This window comes from Calypte anna, chromosome Z, assembly GCF_003957555.1.
Source record: "Calypte anna isolate BGI_N300 chromosome Z, bCalAnn1_v1.p, whole genome shotgun sequence".
NCBI lineage: Eukaryota > Metazoa > Chordata > Aves > Apodiformes > Trochilidae > Calypte > Calypte anna.
The window spans coordinates 21,159,961-21,183,784 of NC_044274.1; the positions used below are offsets into that span (position 1 = coordinate 21,159,961).

General features: G+C 43.4%; 1 protein-coding gene across 1 annotated transcript in view; it reads right to left on the bottom strand.

Moving 5' to 3' along the window:
- Nucleotides 1–1,657: 1,657 nt before the first annotated feature.
- PSD3 (pleckstrin and Sec7 domain containing 3) overlaps nt 1,658–23,824 on the bottom strand; it is a 112,479-nt gene continuing 90,312 nt past the window's right edge. The window contains exons 14-17 of the mRNA XM_030466705.1: nt 20,985–21,142; nt 20,044–20,188; nt 16,597–16,740; nt 1,658–11,230 (exon numbers count right to left, since the gene is read on the bottom strand). Coding sequence (XP_030322565.1) covers nt 11,018–11,230; nt 16,597–16,740; nt 20,044–20,188; nt 20,985–21,142 — 660 coding nt within the window. The 3' untranslated portion in view covers nt 1,658–11,017. The remainder of the gene's footprint in view (nt 11,231–16,596; nt 16,741–20,043; nt 20,189–20,984; nt 21,143–23,824) is intronic.

A 23,824-nucleotide genomic window follows, 5' to 3' on the forward strand; every position in this document is an offset into this window, starting at 1 on the left:
ATAGCCAGGGAAGTGAAGGTTCTGTGGACTGTGGAGGATTCACTTGCTAGACCTCTCAAGGCTCACTTAATAATTATATTCTGCACTTGGAAGCTTGAGCAGAAAACAGACAATGAGACAAAATAAATGCATCTATCACTTTGCACCTGTTCTCTCATTTTGTTCTAGTATAATGCATTGTGAGCAAAGTGATGCGACTATTGATTGTAGGCAGAAAGGGATCACCAGAAAAAGCTATGTTAACTTTGTCAGCTGTGAAGACAAAATAGGAGAAGATGTGTTGAGCAGCATGGACATTAACATTCAGGCATGGTTCAAACATTCATTTGGGTTCATAGGAGGCACTGAATACATCTTTGTTAAATACTCCCACCCGTCCTCACCACTACTTTGTTTAGTCTTTTCATAAAATTTCTACTAATCCAGGAGAATGTACTGGAACCAAAATCTTCAAGTGCTTTGTAGTAACCAGGATAGAACAACAATGAAAGGATCTGACATCCCATGACATAACGTGGGGAAAAAAAAAAAAAAGAAAAAAAGCAAGCTCCTATCTTAAGTACTGGAGGTCTTTAATCTAAAGGCAATATGCTGAGTCTCTAGGAGGAAAAATATTAAGAAACAACCATCTCAAGATGGTCAAACATTCACTGAAATCTTGGTAAGAAAAAACCCCTATCTTCCCCACTACTGTCCTCAAATACAAGCTCCCAGGCCTGTTGTAAAGCTTCTTCATACCCCAACTGGTACTGGATATATCCTCTTTATTTGCCCTGTTAATGACTTCTACACAATATCCTATCTTCCCACCTTGAGCTATGTGTAGCCAAGAATGACAAGCACAAGGCTATATGCTTTCTGTGTGTTGTTCAGCCTGCTTCCTCTCACTTGGAATAGCCACCAATTCTTGCCCACTCCCATTTCTGTCTCTCTCCACTCCTTTTTCTTTAGTGTCCAAATTTGCTGCTTCTCATGGCTTTTGCTTTGCATCCACAAAACCAACAGCCATTACCAACCTTGACAATGTCCTCAAGCAAACAATGTCACAAAAACTTTGAGTTCAACTCCCAATTATTTCTGAACAGCTGTTTGATGCAATCTCTTCTTACCCATGTGCTAGCAAACTCATTTTTAATCAATTTATTCTCTTCTTGGCAACTCTTCACAGCTAAGTGGTGGTAAGTCTGCAGACTATACACACTGTTAACAGCCCAGAGAAGAAGCCAGCTCTTGCAGAGGTGCAAAAGGAAGAGAGACATGTCCCAGACCACCTCACACAGGACTTGTGTGCATGCAGTACCACTGTCTCATTTGTTACCTCCATCACATGCCTCTTTGTGCTTCCTTTGGAAAGGAAAATTTTCTTTATATTTGTGTGAGGCAGCACTGGCTCTGCCCTGGCAGAGCTATTCTGGTCCAGACTGCCTCTCCAAGACAGACAGAACAAGCACCCTCCAGCTCAGCAAACCTTGAAACTGCTGACTGCCAGAACTCAGAAGGGTGCTCTGGTGAAAGACTGCACCAGCTAATTGGTCTGTATCTTCCTTGAGCAGGACAGCCAAAGGCTGCTTTATGAACTAGTAAAGCCACCTTCATGTTCTTACCAATAGGAAGGTAATCGTAAAAGCTCCAATAAAAAACATTCAGCTGCAACAGATGAAATACATTTGGTTTATTTCTTTCTAAAGTTTGTACATATACATATATCATTACACATATGTGAGATCCTTCACTAGGGTTGCTTGATTTCAATTACATAAAAATTATTGGGAAGCTTGCAGGCTTTCTGTTGCCTGTAAGCAACATTTATTCCAACTTAGAAAAACACAGAGGAACAGAATTATAGTCAGGAACATTGACACAAGAGAGAAGTCTACTTTATTTCTCACAGTTTCAATACATCAAAGGCAAATTATGTGTCTGTATACCATCAGCTTACTTTATCAGCAATGATAAAATAGAGGAAAATATTTATATACAGTCAGCTCAAGTGAAAAATAAAGCAATGTAAACTTAAATTCCAAAATATTATTTTAAATGATATAACAATATCCCCAAAAGTCCTTCTTCCAAGGGGAAGAGGACTGATTAAGTGCCTTCATTTATCAGGAAATTATCATTCTAGTACCAGTTACATAAAAGAGAATAAGGGAGAACATCCTGTGGTATCTGTAGAAGAGCAACAACTCTGCTTCAGGATGGCATCTCTGTGCAAGCAAATATATGTCCTTATGGACATCAGCAGCATGTAGAAACACCTCCTATGAACCAGGGTGACTTAAGTCTAGACAGCTCTGACTCTGGCCTCTGAGGAGTATGCTTTTCTGGTCATACGTATTCCCAGGGACAAAACATTCCTGATGGCAGGACAGTCTCAAGCCTGAGACAGTGACTGCTCCAAGAGTCAGAGCAGCAAATTTCATGCTGCTGAAAAGATTCAGTGATCATCTCAATGCTGTTTCACAGCAGATCAAGAAATTACAACAAGCCAGCGAGACTGGGACTGAGTCTCTAGTGTGTTGGATGAAAAACACTCTAGCAGTTCAGTGATGAGTAAACTGTGTTGAAGGTTACCAGAAAGAAGGTTCCTGTGCTTAGCAAAAGGGATAGGACGCCACCCAGAGGAAAGGTCGTGCAAGGACTGCTGTCCGGCCCTGTCAGGTCATTTCTGCATGCAAGAGATGCACAGGGCGTTGTGTGTATGCACATGCACAGAGTATTTTTTCTGTACTACAACTGCAGAGAGTTACTCTTCCCATATGGGTACCACACAACAATAACTGATAATTCAGTCCTCTTTCTTGGCCTAAGGGAAAACAGCTCTGCAACAGCTCAGGTAGAGGGAAAATGACACTTCCTAGTTTCAGCTCTAAGATCAACAGCACTATCCCAAGGGAGAAGCTCAGTGCCTTAAAAAGGATTACAGCTTGCCCAGTGGAGGGTAATTGGGATGTCCCTCTTTATCCTGAGTTGCAGTCTGCTCATATACCCCCAGACATGCTCTGGCCATGGTCTAGTTAAGCACAAAGAAGTGGCTTCACAGACCTTACTCAAGGGCTTCAAGGTAGCTGCACGAGAAGAGTTTTATGACTCTAGGTAACAATCCCACCCTCAGGCTTTACAGTCATTTTCCAGGTATAATGCAGATAATGCTAGTATTGTTCTGACAAGAGTGGAACAAGAAAACCTACTGGGTTTCCTTAAGTCTTAGTATACTGATACCAGCCACTTTTTAAAAGATTGTTAATACCTCCCAAGGGAAACCTCTGGGAGGCATACAAGATGCCCACGAGAGATTTTTCAGCCCTGCTGCTCTTGTTCCATGCTGATGAGCCAGATATTCTCCTCTAAATATGTACAGATGCAGAAAGAAACCCTGACTAATGCCAGACAGCTGTATCTGCAGGAGACAACACAGGCACCTGCCCTGCTTGGACAGTTTTGGACATGACGTCCCCTTGCTGAATTTTCACAGAGAAAGGTCAAGATTTTCTGAAGTAAAGCTGTGTAATAGATCCTCAGAGTGTGGTTTTCAGAAGAAGTCACCACAGCTGCTTCCAATGCAGGCACTGGCTGATATCAACAAAGAGAGAGTTAGCCCAGTGTTGAGCTAGCAGAAAATCCCAGTCAGTAACCCTTGCTTGGACTCTTAATGTATCTCTTTGCTTTCCACATGCAGACCAACAGACAGGCCCTGGCAGACAAACACATGGAGATCAAGGCAGCTCAAGGGATACCCTAAGTCTGTGAAAGCCCTGATGACTGTTTAACCTAATTTGAGAAAAACTAGAACAAGCATACTAACAAAGTTTGCAGCTGCTGAAGTGCTTTGACCAAATTAAGCCTTAGGAAAGAACCACAGGCTTTGGAGTGCTGAGTCACAGAAGCCCTAATATACCTATGAAATACATACACACATCTATAGGCATCACTTAAACACATTCATCAAGTAATGTAAACCTTAGATTCACGCAAAGAGTAGTGATTTTAAAGTTTCCAAACTGCCAAAAAGCTGTTTCTTTATCCAACCTCACACAATCCACCCCTGTTCTCATCCTATAGTCTTTCAGAATTTGACAGCACTGAGCATGTTTTCGTAAGTGTGCAAGTGATTTAAGACTTGTATCACCAGTAGTGTTTGCCCTATGCAGTAGTACCAACTGGACATCAATGACTGTCCCCCTCCCAGCAAGAGGCTCAGGGAACTCAGAGGATTTTGCACCAAACATCCCCCCGAGGTGAAGCTGAAACCCAAGGCAAAGCTCAAATCTCCCCGGCTCAAACAAAGAGATGTGCTGGTCTCATGTAGGTGAGTCACATACAGGACCACCACTACAGAGTGGCTACTAATTACAGCGGTTTACATCAGAGAAAAATCTCGCTCTTCTAGGTAGTAGCATTGCAAGGATTGAAAGTGCTAAATGATGAACTTTTTCTTCGTCCAAATAAATCTCTGGCCTGTACCTCAGCTGATTCGTGGCACAGATTTAACAGCAGATACCAGGGGAAGTCCTTCACTGTTTAGACATTTATGTTTTATACGGAGTAGTTCATTGTTCAAAGGGGAAGACAAAGTATGCTTTGGGCTGTCCTAAATTTTTTTCCTTCTGACTACAGGACCAAAGTTAGGTCAGTGGTGGTCTTTTGGGAAAGCCATAGCTTGCATTTGCTAAGAGAAGTGCTCTAACAAATAATTAAAATGCAGCCTCAACACAGCTAACAAAATGGATGAGTGAGGTACTTTCTCTCAGGAAGAGCTGGCCCTGCCTCCTTTCACTGTTCAGCTCAATGTTGCCCACACCCACATAGCATATGGACACATTTCCCCAGGACCTGTCTTCCTTGCTCTTACTTAAAACAATCTCTTAACAATGGGACTGAGGCACCCCGGATGAGGGTGCTGCTGTTGCAAGGGAGAAAAGCAGCAGGTGGTAGGGGCAGCTCCTCCAGCAGCAGAGTGTAGGTGGAAAAAGAAGCCAGCAATTCTAGGTAATCTCTAGGACCTCAAAGATCACCCAGTCCAACCTTTCTTTGTTAAATATAGTTTAAATTAGGTGCCCCAGCACCCTGTCAAGCTGAGTCTTTAAAGTGTCCAATGTAGAGGAGTCCACAGCTTCCCTTGGGAGACTATTCCAGTGTCTAATTGTTCCCATGGTGAAAAACTTTTGCCATGAGTCCAATCACAATCTCCCCAAAAGTAACCCATACCTATAATAATCTTCTTTCTTGGAGACTGACAAAGCCTCTTTTTGCTGGAGCAAATGTTCCAGTCCCATGCAGTGAAGCAGCTCAGTATACTGCACCTGTGGTGCTAGGAGAGCTCTGGGAGACAAAAGAGGAGAGGCCAGGCATGCTGCTTCTATATGTACTAAAAATACCCTCTGAAAAGCACAAGCTGCAGACTAACTCTTTCAAAGAAATTTCTAAGACAGCTTCTTTGGCTTACTGCTCTAGGCAGCCTAGCTATCAGATGCTGGGAGCACAAACTGGGGAGCTCTGGTCATGCTCTGTGGAGAAATGTGGACTTTACAACTCCCCTCTCAGAGCAGATGTGATGTGCCAGAGTCTGGGGAGAGCAATACTCAGGAAGATTTAAACAGGCAGAAAGCTGGAAGACTGCTTGAGATGAGGTGTGTTCTTGGCCTTCGCCTCTGCAGGAGATGGTGTTTCCAACAACTAGTATACCATCTCTCCTTGCCTGCGGGACACTGGTTGAAAACAGCACTAATTTTTTTTTTTATATACAGCTTCCCAGAAGGCTGCAAAATACATGGCTTGATTTGAAAAGTACCCAACTCATAGCAAAACAGTGTTTCAAAGCTTCCCCACAGCATGGGTTGCCTCTGCCTCTGAGACCTCTGGGAAGGGGACTTGGAATGTCAGAAGTGTCTGGTCTGAGTGTTGGAGGGAGGACCTTGCATCCCTGCTGCATAATGCTAGAGGATCATGACAGTCTAAAACTCTGTCTCACACTTCCCAGTTATAACTGTGGCTGGGAAACACAAAATGAAAAAGCTGTTCACAGAGTTATCCACACAATGCAGCAGTGCATCAGAGCAGGTTTTCTCAAGGCAAGATGGGACAGTCACATTGTCTGGATTTCTGCAAGCATGGAAGGAAAGTGACCTGTTACACAGAAGCAGCTGAGGTGCTAAGATGACAGACAGAAGCAGCTTGACAGAGAAGGAGGAGCTGTCAGACTGTGATAAGGCAAAATTGATTTAGGGATGGAGAATGCAGACACAGTAAGTTGTACGCCATCTGCAGAGAAAAGCCTGCCCTGCTTTCAAGAACATTGCCATACAATGCCTCAGAAGCCCAGTGAAACCCCTGCCACTTTTGACTTTCTCCACTGCCCCAACCACCACCTCACTGAAGAGCTACTCTATCAAGCAAGAACCTCACTCCCCTATCAGAGAAAAATATCAGCTATTTCAGGCAGAAGAACAACCAGCCTTGTTACCAAAAGGCACTGGAGCTGTGAAAAGTCAAACAATTCCAGTCTCAAGGTCTGCTAGGCCAAACCCCTGCTCAAAGCAGGGCTGCACTGAGCACCACTCTACAGGGCAGCCTCCAAACTTGGATAGACAACATCTTGGGAGTAGGAAGGATCAGAGGGAAAGCACTTAAGGGATGAACTGTTACAAGCCCTTAGAAAGCTTCGTATAACCATTTACAAGTGGCTGGCTACAGATGAAAAACAGTCTGAGTTGGCGTCACAGCTGAACAGTGCTCCCCCACAGCTCCACTGCATTAATCACTCTGCTGGCCGACTTATCTCTGTTCATCAATTAAAGACAACAAAAATACGGGATTTAAAAGCTGTAGTCATGTTCACTGGTCCATGCGTGATTTATCTGCAAGACACATAAAAACACACAGACAGCCCAGGTAGTCTATTTTGGAGCTGCTACTGAAGAAAAAACAGCTTAACTAGACCCCTGCATCTTGCTGAATCATAGAGAACGAGGTTTTGGCTTTGGGAGAGTATCTCACCTGCCCTGGTGGCTGAGTGGGGAGACATGAAGATAATTTTGTCCTCACTCACCACTCTGGTGTCAGGTGAAGTCCTCCTCTGCCTCTTCCGCTGTGGAGAGGAGATGATCCAGCCCATAAAGGGTGAGCAACCACCAATGCTTCTGTGCAGCATGTGTCCCTTCAGGCCCTCTGTCTGCATCCTAAGAGTGGAGATGCAGGGAGCCATTGGCCCCACCCTTCTTCCTTTGCATCCCCCTGCTCAATATGCAGGCAGAGGTTCTGCCTAAGCGATAGCTGCATGCTGCAGCAGCGAGGATGACAAGGAAGGATGATACCTCCCTGAATCACTGACACAAATGCTGGCTTGCACATATACAAGCTCAGGGTGGTCTGCTGTAACTCCTGCTTGCCCTGAGCAGGTTCAGGAGCATGGTGGGTCCAGGGGGAAGGCTGGAAACCAGCAGAGAATCCTTCATTGCAATAGTAGCTCCTGAGTCGCTGAGCACTGATCTCTGCTAAAGGCAAACATTTCAGCAAAGAAAGGCAAAATTCTTTGGCCAGAATTTCAGTGGTGCCATACAGGAAGATGCACCTCTGAGGCCTCCTGAGAACAACCTCCCCAACTTTACAATAGGATTGGGGTGGGAGGAAGCAAATTGCAGTACTGCTTAGTAATGATCCTATTCCCAGGGAAGTCCAGGAGCCTCAGGCCTTTGCAACAATATTACCTTTTCTGTCAGCCTTCAAGGTGTGCATTTTCGCACATACCCAGGATGCCTAGTATCTGTAAAGGAATGGAGCAAATTGTTACCTGAAACTTGAGCAGAACTTGACAATTTTATAGTAAAGTAATCTGCGTGCCTCAGCATTCTCACCTACAGTGTGTCAAACCCAACCAATGTACAATGACTGAAAAATGCAGTGAAAAATTGCATTTGCTGAACCCAGACAAGGCTTTAAAAAATATGCCCTCCTTTGTTTACAAGTACACATGGAAATAGAGAATAAATAATGACAAAAATATCACTTTCACAGTTCACTTTTTGACTTTTCCTACTGCTTCAAATTATATCCTCTGCAATGGTTATGAAGAGGAATTATCCAGTTTCTGTGTCAAAGCTGGGAAAAGCATTTTACAGCAGTTAATTTATTTTTGAGATCAGCAGTTTACCTGCAGCCTATAGCAACCAGAATATTTTAAAAGCCAGGAATAAAAATGTAAATGTCACCTCTTTGCCTTTAAAGCATTGCACTCCATAATCACAAGAAGTTTCCTTGGCATGATGCAGCTTGCCTTCTAAAAACTTATCCAGATAATCCTGCCCTGACAGCCAAGCAGGGCCCATTTACAAATCTGCACATATTTTTTGTGTATTTGTTTGTTTCTGATGCATGCTGCCTAACACTGTTATCTAAGTCAGGACAAGTTTTCCTCTCAATGTGCATTCAGCATTCCCCAAATTAATTTCTTTTCTCTCTTCTGCTTGTTTATTTTAACAGAGCATGATGAGCAGCTGCAGGGTTCTGCTGGATATGTTTCCCCTCCATGAGCTGCTGGTCTACCACACTTGATTAATTCAAACAACCCCTCCCCATAAGCACTATCGTGCACCTGTCTACACGATGTCTCCTAACATAGCATGCTGCACCACACCACTATGGCTCCAGCAGCAGAAGGCATCTCCCTTCTACAGGAGGAGGACCAAACTTTTGTTCCATAGTAGTAATCAGGCATACCCTCTAAAGACCCAGCACTTCACAAGCACTGATGGCTTCTATTCATGATGCTGCAGTTTTTAGCAATATTGCCAGGGTTAGCAGTTAACCTCCTGACTTCTAGCACAGACTGGCCATTCTCAGTGGCAGACTACATCTATTACTACATCTTTTGAGAACCCTGGGCAGTGTCCTTGCCCATGCAGTGGGTTGAAACTTGAAGATCTTTAAGGTTGCCTTCACCCTATGATTGATTCTTTCCAATGTGGTAGCAGTTCCCATCTGGCTTTGCTGCCAGGCTGCAAGGATTGATTTGCTCCAACACCTCCCAGCATCTAACAATGTCTTTGTAATGTCTTTGTAACAGCCAGCGGTGAGCATTGCACCAGGAAAGCTGTTGCACAGTGGTCCTCAGAGTGGAGGCAAGTCATATGGTGCCTGCTAAGGTCCTTTTCTCTTTGATGACCTCCTGCCCTGCCCACTGAACTGGCAGCTCCATAAACTAGATTGATTGACTTGGACCCCTTGGGAAGTCTGGCAGAGCACAAATCCACTCAGGTGGTAATTTTTCTGATGTGTGGCCCTAAGACTACTTGGGCTTGAAAAAGCAGTGCATTTCTAAACAGGCTTTGCATTATCTTGATGTTTCTTTATGCATTAAGAATTACATCTGTCAGTAAGGCTGCCCTGTGCCAGGCACAACAAAAATAAACAGCAACACACAATTTTCAACTGGCCCTCAAAATTACCTCCCTAGGTGCTCTGCAGCAGGGCTGGTTTGGTTGTACTGCTGCATAAAGGGGAAGGGTGAGTCAGAATGGGAGAGACCTTCCCAAGCTCACCCAGTGGGCCAGAATCCAACTTGAGATTAAAACCGAGAGTGTTCAATAACAGGTGAGTCAGCATTCTCTGCAGATCCACAATACTGCCCTGGCAAGAGCAGCCATGAAGCAGCAAAATAATTTCAACCTCATCTTTCCACTCCCTGTGTCTGATGACCACTTGAAGGGGCTGTGGCACAAACAGGGTGCTTTCAGGTACCCAGCTCTACCCAGGGTGGTCTCTCCCAGTCCTGCATTCCCCTCTGAAAGCCTGGTGTAGGGTACACAGAAGCTGCAAGGTGGGCTGGTACCCTGTGGGTGCAGGGTACGATCTGACAAAGCTGGGACTGCCTTGTGCTGCTGTCCAGGTATGGAGTAGCCAGGACAGCATCAAACCCTGGCCTGCAGCGAGGACTTGTCTGTCCCCTTCTGCAATTTGCACCAGCTTCTTCCACCTATGTGTGAGCTGAAGCAGGAAAATGGAGAGATGAGGAAAATCCCTTTCCGAAGAAAAAAGGCAAAGTACTTTGTCACTAGCAGAGAAATTGCAGACACCTATCTGTGCACACCAACAAGGAAACTGCTGGAAGGGGAAGCATCAGGGTACAACATATCATAAGGCTCTATATAGCAGCAAAGGGAGAGCATATAGTTAAAAACTACACTAAAGCCCTTTGTCTTTAAAATACAATAATATTGGCTGACATCCACAGCAGCCTTCACTGCAAATAAATTTAAAGCCTAGGTAGCCTTCCAACTGGGTAATCCCTAATCTCCTTGCCAGCAGCAATAGCATGAGTTTGGATAGCCCCAGCCTGCTAACTCTGAAGACGACTCTTTGCTTGGAAGGAAGTAAACAAATTATTCCAAAGTTGTCATTCCAGCATTGCCAGAGGTCTCCAGGTTTTATTCCTTTGTGCTTGTGGGTCCAAGGTCAATGCAATAACGTTAAGCAACAGTGACTATTTACAGTAGCACCCGCGCTAAGTACCAGTACCAACATGCATTGCGCTGTCGGGAAATCAGTGATTCCAGCACCCTAGGCTCTAGCCATCCTTCTGCAGCTGCCCATTTGCACAGCTCTTCTCACAACTACAGCTTGCACTCACAGAACTGCAGCATTTGTCCAGTTACTTTTCTCACTCACCACATAAATAAAGTGACAAGTGACTTGAGAGATGAAAGCCACATGCCAACAGGGAAGGGAGAGAATATTCATCACAGAGCTCTACCCCTCCCCCAGCTCCTTTAGAAACAGAACAACACAAAAAAACGTCCCAATGCTTCAACTGCTAAATGATAAATTAACAAAGCAAAGCAAAGCAGGAGCAAAGACATCTCCCACAATCTGCACAGAAACAGCAAAATATACAATAGAAAATGTCACTAACACCCCATTCAGGCAGATGCACTTGTTCTTATGAATGACAGGTTATTAAATGAAAAAAATTTGACCACCGGTACTTTGCTGCATGGCTGTTCCCCTAGTTGTTATTTCCACACTAAGTGACCTTCTGCTTAATGCTGGGTGTTTCTGGCCTGTGGTCCTTCCTCTCCGAGACATTGCGTTTCACCTTGGCACTAACTGGAGACTCCTGATTCAATGAAGGACTTGAGTGGGATTTCTTCAGTCCTGGTGCCTCATTCTCACCTCCGCTGAGAAGCTCCTTTACCCCTTCTTTCAGGAGGCCAATGTAAATCTCATAGCGATTTTTCTGGAAAATGAAAAGAAAGGCCTGAATCAGTCTGGAAGAAATTCTGCAGAAGCATTTGAGAGACCATCTGGGTAACTTAATGGCTTCTGCTGCCCTTAAAAGCCGAGTCCAATATGAATGCAAACATTAGTGCCTGATGAACAGTGGTGGCTAATGTAAATTACATGGTACAAAAAGCATTTTAGGCAGGTTGAACCTAGGGTACTGTGCAACGAGAGGCACTCAGTTCTGCAGCACACAAATCCCAGTGCTCTCCTGAATGGTGGCTTGCAGCTAGTCTGAGCACATGGTGACTCCTAAGTAACAACTGCAAGCAACAGCCTGCTGACCTTAGTCACCCAAACTCATGTTCCATACTCACACAGATTGAGATGTTCTGCGCCTCATGCAGGCATGGAAATAAAAGGCAGGAAACTAGGGGCTAACAAAAATCCTGTTCTTTTTGGCTCCCTGCTTCCCTCCACTCCTGCCAGCAGACCCTGCTGCCCTAGTCCACAGGGGGAGAAGCCAAAGCAGGGTCCTCCTAAGCTCAGACTGGCCATCACCAATCCTGTAAGAGTATGTTCTGCAAGGCCAGACCTACCTCCTGGGATTTATTTAATGAACTGCCCCTGACAAAACCACTGAAAGCTCCCAAAAGAGGAAAAAGTATTTAAGAAGAATTTTTAATAAAATAATAAACGAGAATAATACTTACACAAGGGAAGAAAGTAAAAAAAAAGCTTGGTAGCAGCTTTTAAGTACGGAATATAAAGAAAAAAAAAACAAAACAGGAGAGAACACGGTTGGTTTTCCAAATAGTCCTTTGAATAAACAAAACCTCAGAGTATCATAAAAGAATCCATCTAAAAATGGAATTGAAAAAGCATTCTTATCAATTCCAGATCTGGAGCTCCAGCACCACAATGCAAGAGACAAATACATAAAGCAGGTAAGATGTGTCATTCAATAAAAAAGGAAATGGAGAAACAGCAAGAACCCAGATGATGATGCATCATTCATCCCACAGTGAATGGGACACCTCTGCAAAACAGAAGTCAAGCCAGTAGTCTAATCCTGGGACCACTGTCATGTTAGTCCATGGAGAGAGGGACTTCATTGCCATACTGTTACACCACCAGGATCACAAGACTCAGCAATCAAATGGAAATGCAGGACCAGTTTCTGCCCTGTATGCATACCATCTACAATTTTCCCCTGGCCTTTGTTGGGCCGTGGTTTCTATTGCAATTAAGCAACACATTTAGAAAGTTCTATTTGATTTCAATTGCAACAAACTTGCTCTTTTAGTAACCTGACATTTGAAGCTAGATATTAACACTGGTGAAAAATTTTCCTTAAAAGAAAGCAACATGGAAAATTCTGTCAAGAAACTGAAAATACCAAAGTTAAACCATCCAAATGCTTTTGCAGTATTATCTCTGAAGACTGAATGCACATAATAAAGAGATCAGCTAGCCATCTGTCAAATTTATTTATCTGTCAAATTATGGCTTCAGCTCTCACCTAACAGCACTCAAAATCTCTCTCAAACTACAAATTTACTGCAATGATCAGCCATAATCTGGAGAAGTACTTCCTCAGACAACTAGAGGAAATGTTTCTTCCTTGGTGTCTACAAGCAAAAGCACCAGCAAAAAGAAATGCTTCTGGCTGCCTCCCTGAAAAATGACCATGCATCTCCTGGTTCACCTACTACAAGAAGCAAACAGCATCTCACTTGTCTTTCAACAGGAACAGGAAAGAAGGGAATGCTGGTGGGTGAAGAAAAAGGCACAATGAGAACTACAGAAAAGGAATCTAGCTCCTTCCTTCTTTCTGGAACTCTTGTTGCTTTCTTTGGGACCCAGAGAGACCCTTTTGGTGTGCTTCTGGAGATTTAACAGCATGGCCCTCTGACCTGGTTTCCAGGCTCAGCCTGAAAGAACCAAGTAAAAAATACTGCCGCACCTGCCTTTTGCCCTTTTACTTTGACCTCCTGCAGCAAGGTCCATCACCAGCTTCTGTCTGACCCTGACAGTGCTTGATTTTTATATAGCCCACCTTATTTTTTTTTTAACTACCTATTTGTAGTTCAACATGGCCTGCAAAATCTGTGCCAAGTGTGAAGACAAGAAGGTAACACAGTATTGGACAGCAACTTCAATGACCATCTCTCACACAAAAGTGAAGTGGGTGCTATCACTTGTCTGCCTAGACAAGCATTCTTCCAGTGCTGATCACATATCTGAACTACACCGTTCAACTGCTGTTCACGGCTCTCACTAGGGAATAAGACACTCTTTGTTTCCTGGGCTGTACTGGTTCTGCTTTGTACTGGGGTACTTGAGTAATATTACTCTGATGACTGCCATGATAATATTGACAGAAAACGCAGCGAAACAAAAAACCCACAGTGGTCTATTTCTCCATCAGTCTTTCTAGAATCAATTAAGGCTCCAGCCTACGTTTCATCCTATCTCACCATGCTGCTAGAAGGAACAGAAAATAAACTTTGTGTCACGGATCCAAAGCCAAGAAACTCTTTGCTCTCCAAAGCTGCAGAAGACCCCTACAGAATAAATGTGTGTGGCTTGCTCTGTATATCCTGTGTTCAAAACTGATGTTGTGCCATTGATTGTAACCCTTTGATCTCAATTGTTCAGACATTTTCCAAACCACCTTACCGTCAACTTCCATGTTGTCCACACTTTATTATCTTCTCTGTGAGGATGTTAAAGGAGATAATGACAAAGTCCTTCTAAAAGTCAAGATCAAACAACATCCACTGCTCTCCCCTCATCCATCATACCAGACAATTCATTGTACAGGTTATCATGTTCACAATCATCTTGGTAGTGATTTTCAGCAGAATTTGCTCCATCATCTTCCTTCAGAGAAGCAGTTGACCAGTCTGTAGGCCTGCAGACTTTCTCCTTGTTTTTCCTGGAGACATGCATGACATTTGCTTTCATTCAGTCTTCAGACCCTTGGTCCTCAGCCCTGACTACCACGACCGTTCAAAGGTAATCAAGAGTGGTCTTGCAGTAACATCACCCAGCTTCCTCAGCATTCATGGGTGTATCCCATCATATACCTTGGACTTGCGTATGTCCAGTTTAAATAATCCCCAACTTTATCATCCATTACCCAGGGTAAGTCTTCTTGCTCTAGATTTTCTCACTGGGTTTACGTATTCATGACTGCTAAAGGCTGGGCTTACCAGAAGAGACCTAGACAAAGAAGACACTGATTATCTTGGCCTTTACTTACTCTTTGTGAGCAGATCCCCTATCCCATTATGAGCCCCAACAAGGTCTGCATTTTTGCCAGCTGTCCTGCAGTTAACATACCTGTAGAATACCTTCTTCTTGCCCTTCACATCTTTTGCCAGTCTCAATTCCACATGGTCTTTGACTTTCCTAAACAGAATCCTACATGCCTGGATGGTGTAACCTGCCATGGCTTCCCACACACTTCCTTTTGGTGATGGACTTTTGCCAGAAGCAACTTGTTCAACCACCTTTGCTTGGTTTCTTGCTTGCCAGGTTAACCATTTTTAAGCTTAAGGGAGGTGATCCTTGAAGAGTGACCAACTCTCCCAAAGCCCTCTTCCCCCCAAGGCCATATCTAACAGGATTCTTCCTAGCAGCTCCCCAGAGAGGCTAAAGTCAGCTCTTCTGAAGTACAGTGTTGGTGATCCTCCTCTTCACTTTGACTTCTCCTTTCAGAATCATGAAGCCAAACATCTCATGGTCACTGCTGTGAAGGTTACCCCTGATCATATTCCCAACCAGTTCTTCCTAGTTTATAAACCTCTCCTTATCAGCTCCTCAGTCACACATACTAGAATTTGTCATCAATGCACTCCAGAAACATCCTGGGTTTCCTGTACCTGTTGTGTTGTCTCTCCAGCAGCCATAGGGGTGGCTGATGTCCTCCAGGAGGACCAGGGCATACAAACACAAGGTTTCTTCCAATTTTTTGGAAAATGACTAGCAGATAGCTACCACAACAACACACATCTTGGTGTGCCTGCTAATCCTAACCTACAAAGTCTCAAGCTGTGTCATAATATTTTCTCAGGCAAAGTTACATGTGTGCCTGCTACTCAGTCACGTAAAGGCTGACTCCTCCTTGCCATCTCTGTCTTTCCTTTCTAAAAAGCCTGCACCCATTTATGGTGGCACTTCAGTCATGTGAGCTGTTCCACCACCTTACTTCAGCTGTTTCACTAATTATATAGTCTCTCCTGTTTTGTATACTTTCATTGCCAGCCCTGCTAGCCAGTTCCTCATTTGATTGTTAGTCAGGTCATTTCAGGTATACAGGATGCAGAAGAACAAACTGGCCAACTGTGTTCCCTACAAAAAACAGCAGTAAAACATGTGCAAAGCATCCGAAGGTCACTGTATGCAATGCAGCCCCAGGCTACAGCAAAGTCAAGCTCAAAGCAGTAGTTACAACCTTCTGCAAAAGCAGAAGTCAAATCCAAAAGTAGAAACAGATTCTCCAGAAGAAACTCATGTAACACTTGCTTTATTTCTGGGTGCTTTTGTTGCCTCCAGCATCTCATCTGATTGTCTCTGACTTTTGTATTTCCTGCTTTGTCTCTTTTTCAGGTTATGTATTTTCTTTGCCAGGAAGTGACTTTAGTCGAGAGTAAGATCCTTTCAGACACAAGACTGACTTGCAGTTCTGCACAAAAAAGCTCAAAGGTTCATCCATGAAAAATGCCACATAACTGCTGGGTTGCCAACCTCCTCCCACCTAGATCTACAATGTGGCATACACCATGATGGATAAAAGCTGCTGTCAGGTATTTGTAACAATATCCTAATAGATTAGGAGTATTAATAAATTCCTAGTATTCATAAATTGCTCCCATGCTTTTTAATTCTAGCATTTTTCTGCTCATCCTGACATCCACCTCCCTGTTACACAAATGGCTCTGATGAAGCATGGCTATGATAATAATTTTAAAAGAGCAGTTCCTTTGGAACGTACCAATGGGAAACAATAAGCACAGAATGCAATCACTCTGTAAAGAGTGGTATGCTAACAAACAAGGCAACACATAGTCTTACAACAGGACATAGCTCCTGCCTGAAAGCCTCATCATCTCCTCAAGTAGATACATCTGGCAAGGGTCACATTTTTATCCTCCAAATTTACAGATGAGAATTCATGGCTAAGGTCACAGGTAGTTCTTAGTAAGAGGAGCCACATTCCAGCTTCTGAGATTGCTGTGACATATCTAGCAAGGACATATTCCCTGGTGAAGTAATGTGAAAAATACAGAACTTTTTAGGACTGTACCCCAATTACAAGACCAGCTGTTTCATCAAGTCGCAAAAAGTACATGTCATAATGTTTTCCATACATACCTCAAACTCCAGATAGTGGTCCTTCAATTTGTAATCATCTATTTCCTTGCCTTTGAGCTTCCTGTCAGGAGGATAGGAGCGATGTTCAGCAAGCTCAGTAGAGATCTGCTTCAGCTTAGCTTCGTGGGACTTCAGTTGTTCATCCTTCAGAAACACAACAGGCACTTAAGGGACATAATCTAAAATATCTGATAAGCAAAGGAAAATAAAGAGAGGTCCCTGAACAATAATACCAAGTAGATTTTTTTGTTTCTTTCTTCCCTTTATTTTTAATTAGATTAAATTGATAAGTTCTGTTACGTCAGGGCTCTGTCACTAGTAGTTCTCTCAAAGGCACCCAAGCAAAGAGTCCAGGTTTGTAGAAAAACACAGCAGCTAACAGATGCCACCGGAAAGTACAGCAAACCTGACATCCCTTGCCTTGCTGAGAGGAATGGAAACAGCTTGCTGCAGAGCATTACTGATAATATGACAATTCTGCTCCAATACATTTTTTTTTGCAAATTAATTAAAGCTGTTGTATGCAGTCAGACCAAGGGCAGAATGAGACAGGCAAAGACCCTGCCTCAGGTCTTTGCAATGTAAAAGTAGTTCCTTCGAGGACAGAACAAACATTGGAGTCAGAGTCCTTCCTTCCATTTGTGCACTAGCAAATGCTCTCTGGCCTGCAGTTTCTGCTTTTTTAGAACAATACAATGCATCCAGAAGAGGAAAACCTGTCCAATCTCCCAAACATATCTAATTTTGCAAAGCTGCTACCAGCTTTTATCTCACTGCACAGTTGGAGAGAGTGAGGAGCTGCTATTCTCCCTTTCTAGGCAATTTCTTTTATCATAATCCCAAGCCCACTCACTTCCTCCAGTCCATCTGTTAGCTAACCTTCCCTCAGCTCAAAGGGTTTCCAGATCCTGCAGAATGGCCTTCTGTTTGTTTCAAGTCTTGGATCTGAAATTAGGTTTCAGTTAGGTGAGTCTGAAATTTGGACATGAGCATGCAGATTTCAGTGACTTAGCCAGAATCATAGTATCAGGTAGTACTCAGCTCAGCTCCTACAGATATATCTAGCCTCAAAGGGATAGCTGGCAGCAGTTATCCCCAGGTGCGGTGGCTGTGCAGCTTGCAGATTCAAGACTAGCTCAAACATGCCTGCACTGCACAGAATCACACTAGAGAAGAAGCTTCTCAGCTCATTGAGCTGGAGCTGCAGAAAAGAGCAGAATGGGGGAAATTTTCAGCAGAGGATGATAGCTGAGCCCCAACTGATCTTGTCGTTTTGCAGGCGAACTGAATAAAGAAACATGGGATAATATGCCTCTGCCTATACATTGCAGGGCTCAAACCACATGCTACTGGCTGCTAAAAATTCTTGTTGCTGTTAGTAACTACTTGGATCTTCTTGCTCTACTAGTGCCCAATCACTCTTCATGTTGTGCTGAATCCCTGGTTGTAGTGACATCCTGGTGCATGAGCTCTACGTCCTGGTGACAGGAGGTCTTTGAGCAGCTATTAATTTGGCACTTGTAATTTCCAGGGCAGTAATCCTTTGGAGCTTTTGTGTGTGCATGCACATTATCAGGAAAAGAAAAAAAAAAAAAAAAGAAAAAAAAAAAAAAAAGAAAAAAAAAAAAAAAAAAAAAAGAAAAAAAAAAAGGATAAAAACCCTAGCAGATCTTTTTTAGACCGGTTGTTCCTTTATATATAGCTTTGTCACATCCCTCCTTGGCTGGACTAACCAAGATCAGCCAACAATCTGCTTTTGAAAGCAAATATGATATAACAATCTTGCAAAACTCATCATGTCCAACCCCATGTTATGTTCTCGATGCATCCCAACTTCTGCCTGACCAAGAACAGGCCCTTTGAAGATATACCAACTATCATGATTCAGCCCACAAAATCCTAAACAGCTTCTACAGGGATTTGACAATCTGTATTTTTTTGCCTGCCAAATGAGAGGCAGCCTGCTGGCAGATTTTCCATATTAACAGATAAAAGCGGACATGATTCTGCTTGTCTTTGAACTTATCTCCTTTGAACACTTAACATTCTTCTGCCTTTAGCTAAACCAGTTTATCTTATTCCACTTTTCATGTCTCCTTCTTCTTCAAGACACAAACCACAGGCCTGTGTTCTATGTTTTTCTCCTTTCCAGACTGCACAGAAACAATGAGACTAGGAAACAATGTGCCAGACTGAACAATCACATAGAACAGTGGTGATTAACGATTTTTATGGTGACTAGAGGTAAATTACAGAAGCTACATAAAGTATTTTTAAAAAATGTATGAGCAAAGGATAAAACCACAAGGATGAGATAAGTGGTATTATTCTGTATGAAACATGTTTTAAATTTTAACCCAGAATAGAAGATGGAAAGTTGGCCACCATATTGTAAGAAAAAAGGCTACTAACACAAGCAGGGAAAAAAGCAGGGGTGACATCAAAAAACACACCCTTAGAGAATTGCAGGTGATGAGACAGCGGTTTCTAAGGAGTACTGCTACATTATGAAGATGGTGAAAAAATGCACTAAAGCAATTCAGCGTGGGTAGAAAACTTTAAAGTACTATAAAACTCCTGTAGGTCTATACACCTAGGATTGGGACCTATCACCTCTACTGCTCAAACCAATCAATACAACAAATCTTGTGTTTCTGCAGTGACAAATTGCCGGCATGCGTCACAGCTCCCAAAGTACACCTTCTGCCCATGCAGGGTGAGTGGAACTAGATGATCTTTAAGGTCCCTTCCAATCAAAACCATTCTGCGGTTCTACACAGAGCTATGGGCACACGCATCACACATGTCCAGTTGGAAACAAGCAGAAATAGGTGTTTTTCCATACAAGAAGCAGTAGAGTGGTGAACTTCCCTGCCACAGGATGTTGTGGATGCTAAAGGCTTTTGTGGTCAAAAGGGGAGATCAAAGATATTCAAGTGTGGAGCACTGTTTAAATACACATTGAAGAGGAAATCCCTGAGCTGGAAAGGGTTGGTAGTCTACAAAAGTATTGTAGGAGAAATATAATTGATATTTGCCTGATGCATCAGCTCCCACCTTTTCTAACCTCAATAAGTCAAAGATCAGGCGTGTGTCCATTTCTTCTGAAATGAGCAGCAATAAACACTCAAATTAAAAAAAACCCAGCAGTCAGACAATATGTGAAATGTCCTGGCTCTGCAGAGCCATAACTGCAGGATGAAAATTCTGTATCTGGCACTGGTGATTGCTTTTTTTCTTCAAAAATATAAATTACATTCAAGACTGCTCCTTTTCTCTCCCCACTTTAAATCCTCCACCAGGAAACAGGCAAAGATTTACCATGCAAGCCTCTGTCTCCTAGGAATGCTAGTGGCAACAGCCACAGAACAATGCCAGGGACCACAGACTGGTCTCCAGCCAGCCAGAGAAATTACATCACCTACTCTCTCTATAAAAACATCTCACCTGAGATAGCTTTGTTGTGGTGGCTGGCAGCAGTGGGCGACTGAACTTCTTCTGAGAGCCAATTGCTGCTGGAAATGGTGGTGCAGAGAAGACAGCAGCTACACAGTTAATCTTGTTGATCCAGGTATGCATTTCTTCTTGGCTCCTGGGGAAAAAAACACATATTAAGCAGACGTTGATTCATCCTCCTCTACCTCTTTCCCATCCTTTTAATGACATTTTAAAAGCAAGAATTATCAGAACTGAGCAAGTCTTAGCATCTGCTCACTCTTCTGGTCTATCTTTGCAAGCAGATAGTACATGGTATATCAGTCACAGGCTAGCTTGTGATTAGGTTGATAGCTCACCCTAGCACACACCATTTCCTAATCCAACCCAAATTACAGCTTTCAGCTGTATTGGACCCCAGAGATCTCTAGGACGTTTCACATGGACCTGAGTAGAAAAGGTCTCGTGCAGAAGATTGATGCACAGGTTTTTAATGTCAGCAGCAAAAGGCAGGTCATCTGTTCTGTCAGGATACCACAGTCTGAAAATTTAATCAAATTATTCTTGCATTAAGTACTCGCTTTGTTTCTGACAAAAGTATGCACTGTAGAAAGACATCCAACTAGGATCTGATGACATCAGGAGACTGACAGTCCAAGACTGCTTTTGCTCATTTGTTTCAATGATTAATCACCCTGACCGTTAAAAGTTTGTGCCTTGTTTCCAAATTTAATTTCTTCCAGCTGAAGTTATGCCTTTCCCAGCTAAATTAAAAAGCCTCCGAAAACCTGATGTTTCTTTCTCATGAACTACTACTTAATCCTATTTCTGATCAAATAAACAGACTGAACCTCTTAAGTCATTGCTTTAACCAGTTCAGCCATGAATTTACCCCTCCTTCAGCACTGCTTTCCTTCATCAATGACGGGTACAAAGCAGAAGGAAGAACTTACTGGGCTTGGAAAAGTAGGACTCTCCAATCTGCTGTTTTAAGCTTGAGGACATTGGGTTTCTTCTCATAGTCTGTTGCCTTGGATGCCAGTGCATGATGCACACTAACCGCATTCTTCAGATCTTCCTCTGACAAAGCCTTTTCTGGCTTATATTCATCCTGCAAGAGTTAACAGGGAGAAATGGCATCTTATTTCTCCATGTGCAATTGTTTTCCTTAACCTCAAGAAAAACCTTGTTTCATAGCCATGAATAGTATTAAAATATAAGAACTGAATGCAACCTGATTTGAGCACTTGTAGATTCTACTACCTTTAGCATCTTTTCCTTCCTCTTTCATTCTCTAGCAGTTCCACTATCTGCTTGACAGGAAGAGGGGTACACATGGAGTATTTGACTGTCTAAACAGATGTTGACTACTTTTCTTCACTTCATAGCCAGATCACCACTTCCATTGCTCAGATTCTTGTTCCTGCTTGGGTTCTTAGCCTCCACAGCTCAATTTTCATTTTTCTCAAACAAATACCTCTTCATGTTCTCCCAGGCAGGCTATCACACAGTGCAGAAGCCTCCTTATCAGTCTCCACAAATCAGATATAGCAACCTCTTTTAAGTCTCCCTGGGCAAGGTCTTCAAATGGCAAGCACAGCACCATCCAAGTTTTTGATGTAGCAGTACCATTCCTCACACCAAATGACAAAAGCAGGGAGTCAAACTCCTCTGTATTTCAAGCAGAATCCTGAGAGCTGTCCTTGACCTTCTGAGTGACAGATGCTGGATGGGGGCAGAATCACAGGGTAGCCATAAATTCAGTTTAAAGCCCACCTGACCATCAGTGTCTTGGAAAGCCAAGAGCTTTTTAACAGAAAAGTCACTTGCCAGCAATGCTGCATACCCAGTTTCTGAAGGAGAGGTCAAATCAGTCTACAGTTGACTCCATTTCTCTCCCTTAGTACTTCGCATAGATCAATCTGATCTGAAACAACCACCAAAGGAGGTAGTGTGACGGCTGCAAGACAGGAGTAATTCCACGTAGGTATGACATGTAGGTATGACAACTGTTGATCTCTTCACTTGAAAACAAGAATTAGGAGATGGAGTTTAGCAGGCAACAAGAGGGCAGGCTGCAGAACATGTGAGGGACAGCGCTAGCCAGAGAAGCATCCACCCTGGAGAAGAGGCGATTAATATGTGTGAACTGGTTTACAGGGTTATTTGGCAGCACACAGACCAGGGTTCCAGCCAGAGGCAACTACACCAGTGCTGAAGGTATCTGTGATCTCAGCCAGGCTGGGTTTAGTCAGGGCTCTCCAGGATGATTTTCACTGGATGGGGAATCACCAGCTGTGGTGACCACCTCTCGAAAGGGAGGAGGAAGTGTCCTGTTCCTCTGCCACAACTCATGTTTCTCAAAGAGGTTCAGCTAGTGCAGGCCCAGAGTTGGTGCTGCTCAAGACACTTCACCTGAGGAGACTCAGCTAATCAATACTAATGACCATCTCTTCTTGTGGTCAGACAAGAGCACAACCCACCGCAGATCTGGCAAGCCTAAGTGGAAAGGTTGAGTGTGGCTGCACAGATGACAGAAGGGAAGCCTTCAACCTATAATCTGGGATTTTCAGGATCTTGCAGTGAGCGAAGCCAAATGTCATTCCTCTCTTCTCAAGTACCAGCAATCTTTTGAGGGATCTCAACATCATGATGCGCTTTGCCTGTTCCCAGTCAGAGCACCCTCTAAACATTCTTCAAGGAAGACTTGGGAAAGTCCCTAGCGGAAGGACAAGAACTGGAGGCTGTCCAGTGTCTGCCCCAGCACCATATTGAAAATGGAAGAAGCAAGCCCTCAGGTCAAGGCCCTTCCTTCACATGTTCACAAGTTGATTTATTTGATGGCAGATTTGGGGAAAATTATTGGTGCCACTGTCCAGGGAGACTTGGAAAGCTTCAGGGGGATAAAAGACAGGCCTCAGAAACATGATATGATGGCCTTCCTCAAGTAAGTGCCTAGAGACAGTGCAAGGTATCACCTTGCCTGTCACTTCCCAGCTTCCTCTACAGAGGCATCCAATGTCCACAACCTGCTCTGGTGACTAATCCTGTTCCAGAAGAATTCCACATTTGGTCAGTCCCAGAAACAGTCCTGGCTGTGAACTTCACAATAATCCCTCCTAATCCTACCACAACAGATGGCTGCAATCTATCTTGACAGCTGGGACTCTGCTAGCTTCTCTAAAGGCACTGATCAGCATACCGAAAAGGTCTCCACATAGTTGGCCAGCCTCAGAGAAAGCTGGAAGGAAGTGAATGTACTGTCAAAATTCCTCCTTACAGCCTCCAAGTCTTTTCAACTGGCATGGAATGCTATGGGAGAAGGAACACCTGTAGTTCCTGTGCTATCAAGGACAGCATGTGCCCTGATATGCTTGTGTTAGTATGGAGGCTGAGCTGAAATGGAAGGCAGCTCACTAATGTTAGACAAAGACAGTGGCCAGAAATATATGAGAAGCCAGAAAGGAACTGTGATGTTTCTGCCAACTGAAGGCTGATGGGAGTGCTGCACACAACACAACGATACGCTGAATTCATCTTCTCAGACTCCGAGAGAATGACTTTCCCACGTCCTGTTGACCTGGAGTCAGCATGTTTCTAAATCTGTTTTTGATAGTCCAGAGAATGGCATTTGGCTTTTATTCAGCCAGTGCACTGTGGGTAGATATCTCTTCTCAGCTGCATGTGACTGCTGCAAAATTCTCTTTCAGAAAGTTTTGTTACTGAACACTTTACATCATTCTGTCCTTTAACTCTTTTAAAAAATATATTTTAGTAGAGAAAAGTTACATAA